Here is a 10,387-nt window from a genome sequence, read left to right as displayed (position 1 = left end):
CAAATGAATTTGTATCTTGATTCAAAATTTATTAACACTTTCTAATTGTGTCCCATAACAAAACGAGTCTCGGCCGATACAGTCAGGTTGCAGTGTGGGTGATCAGTCTCCGCAGGTCAGTCCACATCCCTGTTTGACAAAACAGAAAACAAACAGCAAAAACAACCTTTAACGAAAATAACTAAACCAACACAAGTCAGCCTGCAATTACAACTTTGGTGCCTCCACGCACACAGACACACAAAGAAGCACACTTAGATACACACATATCTAAACACACATGGTCTTAATATCCAGAAATAATTTCCTCCAGAAAGAATGCTACCTCTTCATACTGGAGTGAGCAGTGTCTCACAAAATATATCTAAAGCCAAAAGTTTTTACTTCATAGCTAATACCATAGTAATAACAATGAATTATTACATTTCACAATCAGCTTTTAAATTGTATACCAAGTATCTCCAACATAGGAAGCCACTGATGCCTTCACCCACTTATAAGCCAACAAAAATCCGACTCAGAGTGGCTGAGGCTGTAAGGATGTGTATTGTTTCGAATAGCAAAAAGTCCAATTTCAGCCACATGTTTGGTTACATGGATCACTTTTATAATGCTTGGGTCACAGCTATAGGTGAGCCCATCACTGAAACAGTGTTCATTGTACCCATCAGGACATTTTTGCCCATCCCCTCCTCCCTCTCCCCTTTCCCCTGCTTGATTTCCACTGAGTTTTACTTTCCTCTGTGCACATGTGTGATCCTAGCATGTTTCTCCTTTCTTGAGATACTTCACTCAAGAGAATGCTCTCCAGTTCCATTCAAATTGTTGCAAAAGGCACTAATTCATCCTTTTATGGCTGAGTAGTACTACGTGGCATACGTATACCACATTTTATTGGTCCACTCATGAATTGATGGGCACGGGGATTGATTCCACATCTTTGCAGTTATGAATTGTGCTGCAATTAACAGTTGAGTGCAGGTGTCTTTTTGATAAAATGACTTCTTTTCCTTTGGGTAAGGACCCAGTAGTGGGATTGCTGGATCTAATGGCAGGTCTGCTTTGAATTCTTTGAAGAATCTCCATACTGCTTTCCATAGAGGTTGTACTAATTCGTAGTCTCACCAATAGCGTATAAGCATTCCTTTCTGTTTGCGTCCATGCCAGTATCTATTGTGTTTGGACTTTTTGATAAATGCCATTTTAACAGGAGTCAGGTGATATCTTATTGTGGTTTTAATTTGCATTTCCCTGATGATTAGTTATACTGAGCATTTGTTCATATGTCTGTTGATCAGTTGTCTGTCTTCTTTTGAAAAACTTCTGCTCATGTCTTTTTCCCACTTTTTGATGGGATTTTTTTTTCTTGCTATTTTGTTTGAGTTCTGTACAGATTCTGGTTACTAGCCCTTTATTGGATATATAGTTTGCAAATATTTTCTCCCATTCTGTAGGTTGTCCACTTGCTCTGTTGATTATTTCCTTAGCTTTGCAGAAGTTTTTTGGTTTAATCAAATTCCATTTATTTATTTTTGTTGTTGCTGTGATTGCCATTGGGGTCTTAGTTATAAATTCTTTGCCTAGGCTGATATCTAGAAGAGTTTTTCCTACATTTTTCTCTAGAATTCTTATGGTTTCATGCCTTACATTTGAGTATTTTATCCATCTTGAATTAATTTCTGTGCATGGTGAGAGATAGGGTTCCTGTTTTATTCTTCTGCATGTGACTATCCAATTTTCCCAGCACCATTTATTGAATAGGGCTTTTTTTCCCCCAGTGTACATTGTTGTCTGCTTTGTCAAAGATCTGTTGGCTGTAGGTAGGTGGTTTTATGTCTGGGTTCTCTATTTTTGTTCCATTGGTCTATGTCTCTATTTTTATACTAATACCATGTTGTTTTGGTTACTGTAGCCTTAATATAGTTTGAAGTCTGATAATGTGATGCCTTGAGAGTTGTTATTTTTGCTTAAGATTGTTTTGGCTATTTGGGCTCTTTTCTGGTTTCAGATGAAATACAGAATTATTTTTTCTAGATCTGTGAAGCATGTTGGTATTTTGATGAGGACTGCATTGAATCTGTAAATCATATTTGGTAGTGTGGACACTTTAACAATGTTGATTGTACCAATCCATGATCCTGATATGTTTTTCCATTTGTTTGTGTCCTCTGGGATTTGTTTCCTCAGTGTTTCATAGTTCTCCTTGTGCAGATTTTTTACCTCCTTGTTTAGGTATATTTTTATGTATTTTATCTTCTTTGTAGCTATTGTAGCTACTACTTCTTTGTAGTCTTTGATTTGACTCTCAGCTTGACTATTATTGGTATATAGAAATGCTACTGATTTATGTACATTGATTTTGTATCCTGAGACTTTGCTGAATTTATTTATCAATTCCAGGAGTCTCTTGGTGGAGTCTTTGGGGTTTTCTAGGTACAAGATTCTCTCAACATCAGGAATTGGCTATTACATGATTCCAAAGAGTCTGATACAATCATGACTATAGTGCAAGCCAGAAAAACTGGATATACCTTGTCTCTATCTAGTATGATGAAAACTTTACCAGAAGACTTCAAAAAAGCTCATCTTTGTATTTCATTGCTGCATACCTATCTCAAAATCAGTTACAAGAAATGGGAATGAGACCCCCATTTTTGGCTTACAGCAATTAGGAACCTTTGAGGCTTATGATAAAACAAGCTTCCTCTGAAACACATAAATGATAAGGAAAACAAATACCTGAACTCAGAAGAGGAACGGGGAGAGTGGGTGTTGAGTTGACAAGATAGAATACTGAGGAATACTTTGAAAGCTAGCATGGTGTGAAATGTTAGACATGAAGATTTAATGAAAACAAGATAGTTCAGTCAGCCAGAAGAGAGGAGTCCTAGATTTTACATCTTAACTTTGTGCTTCTAATATTCTATTTGAAAATTGTGTTCCAACAACAGAATATTTTGAATCAGACAAAAGAATTGTATTTGGAATACATGGAAGTTGACCCAAACCCTGAATTACCTATGGGTACATTTTTCAGAAAACATCTTTTGTCCAATTATGGAGTTACAGATAATGAGTAAGATTTTGATTTGATAGTAATATGCAGGAATTGCATTAGGTTTTTTAAAATGGTGTCCTTTGTATTGAGAAAAACCTTATAATAAAAGTGTAACATATAAATTAACATTTCGGTTCTAATAATACTATACACTATTCATTTCACCATTTAATTTTCCCCAGTGTGTTTTTAAGGGAAATTCCTGGATAATTTAATGGCATATTACTCAAAATCATTGCAAGTAATAAATGCAAAATAGGACTAATTTTCTTTTTCTCAATTTTTAAGATCCTGACTTTAAGGACCTTGGAGTTTTGAAACCATTACCAGGTTGGTACAATAGATATTTAATAATGTTCAGAGGACTTTGTATTCTGCTATGAAATATGCTTTTGGTTTATTATTCAAGTTCCATTTCTTTGTATGTGTTTGGCATTTTGTTATTTAGTGTGTGAGTTTGAGATGGGCGGTCCTGAAGGAATTGTGGAGTCCATACAAATTATGAAGGAAGGCAAAGCTTCTGCCAGCGAGGCGGTTGATTGCAAGTGGTATATCCGGGCACCTCCACGATCCAAGGTTAGTCTTAATATGAAACCCAGCCTTGACAGTGTACTTAAGAAGTGTCTCTAACGTGCATTGTTTTGAAGCACCTGGACATGCTTAATATATTTCAGAGTGCAATTGTAAGCTATGATTTTATTTTGGCTTTGAAAAGCAACTTATTTTCTCCTGCCCAATCTAACTTTCAATGTCATAAATAACAATATGCAGAGTGTGTTGAAAAGATCATTTGATAACCTGGACAATAGACTTTCAGGTAAGTCTACGTCTCTGAAAAATGGATTGAAATGTTATGCCAGAGCCATCATTCTAAGCATAATTACACTTATGCTCTTATTGTTAGTATCTGCCATTTGCTTTCTAATGTAAAATCATATCTATGGAAGAAATTAGCTGGGGCTTACAATCATGTATGTCTGGCATATAATATACAGGTGTCGCAAGGCTGGGGGCCAGTGATCCCAGCACCTGGAAGAGCCCCTGCTCATTCGAAGGGGGCAGCCTCCACTCAACTGCCCATTGGGTTCCTTGTCTTTGTTGTTATGAGAAAATGTGGGTCCTGCATTACCACATCCTCCAATTTTTCATAACACACCAAAAATGTATATTTTATATTGATCACCCTGATTTTTAAGTGTTGTAATACATTGTAAAAATTATAAGTATTATATGTATTTAACTACATTTGCCATGGACCAGATACGAACTCAGGCCATCATTTTGGAAACGCTTCTGTAGAATAAGATGAAGTAGATATTCATCCTGTTTATGAAAATATCTTCCAAAAATATTGAGGATCATCATTTTGCACCAGTAGCCATCATGGTTATACAGTGTTGACTCTTTGCTTATTCTCCTTTTATTCTTATTCTTCAGTTCTAAAGTTGCAAGAAAACATTATTGATTCATTAGATTTGTAGCTGACTATTTATTGAGGTCGAAACAGTTTGTTATTTAATTAATTGATTCAGTGACTTTATATAATGTCAAGCACTATGCCAGAGAAATGGAAAAGCGCACCAGCCCCCGTCCTCCAGTTTTTAGCTTTGTTTCTAGAAAATTATGTAACAAATTAACCTAAACAATAAGGTAATATCATTGAGGTATTTATCAAGTATAACAGAGTGAGAGAAAAGACCACATATACCTGGTAGGGTAAGTCTAAGGTGGAACCGAATAGCAGTCAGGGTGTTGGCTGAAGAGTTAATGAGAAATAGGATTGTGTCAGGTAGACAAGGTGAGAATGCTCTCCAGGCGGAGAGAATAGCATCTATGAAGTCATGGACTCATAAGAAAGTATGCTTTTTCAGGAATTAAAGTAATTGCATGTGAAAAAGCTTGAGCTTGGAGATGGGAGAGTGTTGGGTTATTATGCTGAAGGTCTCTGTAGGCCTCCGTGAAGAACTAGGACTTCTCCCTGTGTGCTTTAGTGATACACAGAAGAAGGAAGCAGAAAAGTGACATGACCAGACTTACGTTTTAGGAAAATAGCTTTTTCCTTTGAGGAAAAGGCAGAGGAGTCGACACAGCAAGTAGAAGACTAAGTAGGAAGCTACGGCAAGAATCCCAGTGTCTGAGACTGGGTCACGGTGGTCGACCATGAAGGAAACATTAAAGAGAGACCGGGTAGAATTTGGTGGCCGAGTATTCATGCTAAGAAACAAAGAAGCATCATCTTTGAGGGCGTTGCTATTTCAGGAAATATTTTTTGTCTTTTTTACTTGATGCTCCCTTGAATATATCTCTAGCGTTTGCATATAAAATGGAATTGTGGCATATTTTTCCCTAATTTCCAATTACAAAGATTCAGAGATTTTGGTCCAGGTTCCAGCTTTTGGCACTTGCAGTTCTCTTTGCATCTGAGAAAATCTTTGAAAACATTGATTGCATTATGAAGAAATACGTAGTTCTTTTTTTTGTTTTTTTGTTAGTCCGAAGCTATCGGTAACATAAAACCATAAATATCCACTACATGAATTATAAAAGATCTAGACTGCAGTTTATTATTATTATTTCACAAAATGTGTATTCACATGCAAGTGCTGTTCATTTTTCTTAAACTCTGTGAAGGAAAGATTTTGTAAGACTTCCCTTCAACTGGAAAGATATGTGCCACATCTTGCTGTCATAACCAGCACCTTTGTCACCACAGTATTAAGAGAAAGATTTCGTGAGAGTGTAAATAACACACCTTTTTCTTCCAGCTGGTAAATAAATAGGCTGTCTTTTGTACAATCTCAGAACAACAATAGCGGGTGTACCTGTCTGTTACAAAATTCGGCATTCCGTGACCCAAAGGGGAAGCAGCCTGCAGAGCTGGACAAAGATGGCTCTTTTGTGACAGGCTTTCTCTGTTAAATTAAAGGTTAGAGGAGAGGAAGTGGCTTTGAATACTGCGGAGAAAAGCAAGAACCGGAGATTACTGCGTATGTGGGCTTTCTATTTTTATGGAGCTCCTAACAGCTTATGAGCACAGACTATCAAAGCGTGCGTTAAACTTGAAATGGCTTGTGGTGACTGTTTGAATGACACTGGTGACTAAACCATATTGTGCGATCAAAGTGCTAAATAGCTTAGTTGGGTTCTATTAAAATTTATATAAATTACATATTGCTTTTCAGACTTTTGACAAATAGAAAATATAATACCTGGCATCTCCTTTATTTGAGAATAGTAACATAGATGGTCCCCTTTAATTAGAATGTGATTAACTCAGATTTCTTAGAATTTGGAAAACCAAAGCCAGAGAGAACATTGAAAGTCTGTTAGTGTCTAGATCATTTATAAGATGAATAAGCTGAGTCAGGACAGCGAGGTTCAATATGGGCTAACAACGGGGTATAGAAATATGCCTCTGTGAGCAAGTATTTCGTATATACCCGGATACTAAAGCAAGGGGGACATAAGGGTCTTATGGCATCTGCTTCTGACTCTGGTCCAGGAAACCACCAGCAGAAGAGAATGAAGGGAGATAACTCTAACTGTTGGAACTTTAGCTCCATCAGAGCTGGGCTTTATTTATGTGGATACCCAGTGTCAACCAGAATGCCTGCTATTCAATTCAAACTTGCAGAATAAATGAACTTATGTAGTTCTAGAAGAAAAGTCATATGCTAATCTTCACATATTTGAAGTTCAGTCATATGAAAGAGGAATAAGATTTAATGTGCATAGTTTTAAATACTGAAATTTATCTGAATATTTGAAACTAGAGAAATATAGCTTTCAATTTAATATAGAAAAGGTTGTTTTGTTTTAATAATGGAGATCAAATGGGATTTCACAGGAGGAATCCAAGCAGAGTTTGGCAGGGACTTTGTATAATAATTAAAAATCAAGTAATGTTTTGGCATAGGTAACAGGAAAATCCTTTCAAAACCAAAGTTCCATGACTGTGATAAGTGACTTGCCCAGATATTTGGCTGGTTAGTAATGGAGTTGGAGCAAGATCAACACCTCCTAACTCCTGGTCCGGTTTGATGTAATAAAACCACACTATTTGATGTAATAATCAAGTTTTATTTCTAATTTAAGTTTTGATACTTTTTAAATATAATTTTAATTGAAAAATAATAACTGTTGTGGGATAGAATGTGATGTTTTGATACATGTTTCCATTGTGGAATGATTCAATCAATCTAGTTAACAAATAATCACTTCACATATCATTTGCTAAAAAAGGATCAGAGATAGAGTCAAAAGACTTATAAAAATGTACAAATGAAGGTAATTAACTTAATAGTTAATGTTTTGGGAAAATAAAACTCTAGCTTTTACTATTTACCCATCATTTAATATTTCAAAATAATTTTTAATTTTTCTACTTAATTCAAAAATAGTTTGTGCCAAATTATAATCAAATGCTCATAGAAACTTGACAAACATAGTAAGTCAATAGACTTTTATGGTAATGTTGTGTTCCAGGTGTTAAAGTTGCTTATACAAGGAACATAAGTGTTACAGAGAGAATCCTAAGAGGGTAGCCAAGACTTCCAGCCCCAATCCCTGGGGTTTTGAATAGGATAAAATATCACACATCTGATTATGTTAAGTTACCCAGCAAAAGAGATTTGCTGATGTGATTAAGATTACCAATCAATTGACTTTGGGTTAATCAAAATTAGATTAACCACCTAAACCTAGTCTAATCACATGAGCCCTTTAAAAGCAGAGAGATGTCTCTGGTTGCGAGTGAAGGGAGAAGCCAGAGAATGAGAGAGCCTAGGAGTGAGGGCGACCCCTGCTCACCAGCCGTCAGGAAAATGGGGTCTTGGTCCTAGAATTGCAAGGATTTTCACCCGCACTTGCCCATAGTAAAGAACACAGTCAAGCCTGGAGTACTTCTACAGAACTGAAAGAGTATAATTGGACGTTTGTTTAAAGCTGCTAAATTAGTGATACTTTTTATGGAACAATAGAATATTAATGTAATATACTAAGGGTAGTAAATATAATTAACTGCAATAAGTATTAAGGATTCTAAAGATTGATTGTGCCCTCATTATCTCCAAAAATGAGAATAAAATTAGGTAAAAAAGTGAAAACTTATATTGGCTAGATAACTACCAATGAAAATGGTATGGTTCAACATTTTTTAAGAAAGGAAATCTCATTTTTGTACTGTCAGATTTTAGAGAGCTACTTAGATGGACTTTAAATACTTTGATACTTGTTTATGCATACAAGAAAATCATTTTAATATTGTTATATAAGGATTTGTTACAGGTGTGTGTGTGTGTGTGTGTGTATTTTAACGTATTATATAAAACAGTATGATGTTCTGGTTTTCTCCAAATAGGGGGTACATTGCTACCCTCCAAATTTAAGGAATATCCTATCTAAGATTATAAACCTGATTTGTCTGGTCAAAAATCCAACAGCAACCACAGAAGTCCAGGGCTGAATGCTTTTTAGAATATGGTTTTATTTATAAAAGTGTCTAGTAGTATTAAAGACATATGTAACATTTCTTGGACTGTGGTATATTTACTTTTTATTTATTATGGAGAAAACTGTTCTGGTAAGTCTTAAACAATTGCCCAAATAATTTCTATTTTCTGTATATCATTATGATATGAGGGGATAGACCAGGACGGGCAGTCAATAAATATATTACTTAGTAAATTGTTGTCTATATTTATTTTCATTGCATATAAAAAGCGATTCTGATTTATATATTAGTGTGATTTGGAAAACAGCTGTTACTAGAAATTGTGTGTATGTTCTGAAGTTTCCTATGTCCCACTCAATAAATTATCTTGTAGACTGAAACTCTATGATTGATTAAAAAGAAAAATGCATCAAAATGATTCACTGAGAGAAGATAATCTGACCATTTTTCCAGAGTTATTATATATTACTCTGTTTATCATTTCTCTTTTTTTCAGTAGAAGGACTAACGTGCTTTCTGCAGTTTGCTACCTTAAATAATTCTTTCCCTTGGTATTGTAACACAAGCTTTACATTGATGAGATAGTCACTCAAATTATAACATGGAGAGAGGGCTTTTGTATGATGTGTAGTAGAGTTAGTGTGGGAAAGCTTGGTCACTTTTCCTGGCAAATGGAATCTGGCTTCTGCATCGATAGTTCTAGACCCAGTAAAGCAAATGCCATAGCGGTATATTTTCTGTTTCTCTATGATAAAAAATTAAAGTTAAAAGAATCATTGAATGCTTCAGAAGTGATTACATAAGATCTAGTGACTGTGTAATTGTTCACTTCCTCTCTGAATAGTGCGCTATTTGATAAGAATGCCCTTTAAATATAGAAGACACTTAAATGACAGTCGTTGCACTTCATGTACAAATGTAAGTTGATCACCTCTTATGGAAATTATAGACACTCTGAAACTGTCAAATGAAAACACGTGGGCCCAATATGCAAACTGATTTCCTATCTATGGCAATGCTCTTCTATGAAATAATCCTATTTTCAAAGAATTTAAAGACAGACATTAATTTCAGAGGGACACAATTGTTTTCTCTGAGTGTCGTTTATATCTTGATAGTCAACATGTTTCCTGGCCCCTTGAGCAAAATGGAAATGGTTTTGCTTTACGTGCTTATTTGTTTACTTATTTTGTTGTAGTTTGTTTTATTTATGATTGTAACTTTCTTTCTGGAATATAAGTCTGTGAACATTTCAAAAAGTTTTGTCTAAGGCTGATTATTGTGATAATGAGTAGCTAATTGTCAGGCAGATCTGACTTCAGTACCAATGCATTATTTAAGTGACAGTTCTGTGTCATTTTGACAAAGTTACTTAATTTTCTGAACCTCAGTTTTCTTCACCTTAAAATGGTTATGACAAGTGTCAGTTGTTGCTGAGAGATTTGAAATAATGCATTAGCAATGTCTTAACCTATTGTCAATAAACCAAGCATATTTTCTTTTCCTAACTAATAATAAATTTGCATTTTAAGTTGTGTTTCTACATGCAGTGTAAGAAACTTGAAATAATTGCTCAAACACATGAGGCCACTGAAACACTTCAACCTGAAAACATCAAGTGGTCAAATATCTTTCTTCAATTAGTAACATAATTATTTTAATTAAGTATTTTTTTTCTTCTTTGGCGATAGTACATTTTTAAAAAAAAAACTTTGTTAGAATATTGGGGGAGCTGAATTATTATGTATCACACTTCAAAGGAGTAGAACACACTTTTGCATTTACCGTAATCAGTGTTTTCTCCTGTTCATAAAAATGTATATTTCAAATTGTAATTTCACATAATTGAGAACTGATGAACTTGTTAGATTTATTGC

The 10,387-nt window shown here is 35.0% G+C and overlaps 1 protein-coding gene across 1 annotated transcript in view; it reads left to right on the top strand.

Annotated features, from left to right (window-relative positions):
• Nucleotides 1-10,387, top strand: part of NETO1 (neuropilin (NRP) and tolloid (TLL)-like 1) — a 156,900-nt gene that overhangs the window by 89,353 nt on the left and 57,160 nt on the right. Inside the window, exons 2-3 of the mRNA XM_012657587.1 lie at nt 3,347-3,388; nt 3,507-3,634. Coding sequence (XP_012513041.1) covers nt 3,347-3,388; nt 3,507-3,634 — 170 coding nt within the window. The remainder of the gene's footprint in view (nt 1-3,346; nt 3,389-3,506; nt 3,635-10,387) is intronic.

Source organism: Propithecus coquereli, unplaced genomic scaffold, assembly GCF_000956105.1.
Source record: "Propithecus coquereli isolate 6110/MARCELLA unplaced genomic scaffold, Pcoq_1.0 Scaffold55, whole genome shotgun sequence".
In the NCBI taxonomy this organism is placed as follows: domain Eukaryota; kingdom Metazoa; phylum Chordata; class Mammalia; order Primates; family Indriidae; genus Propithecus; species Propithecus coquereli.
Note: the sequence above shows the minus strand (reverse complement) of the source record. Positions and strands in the feature narration are given on the sequence as shown.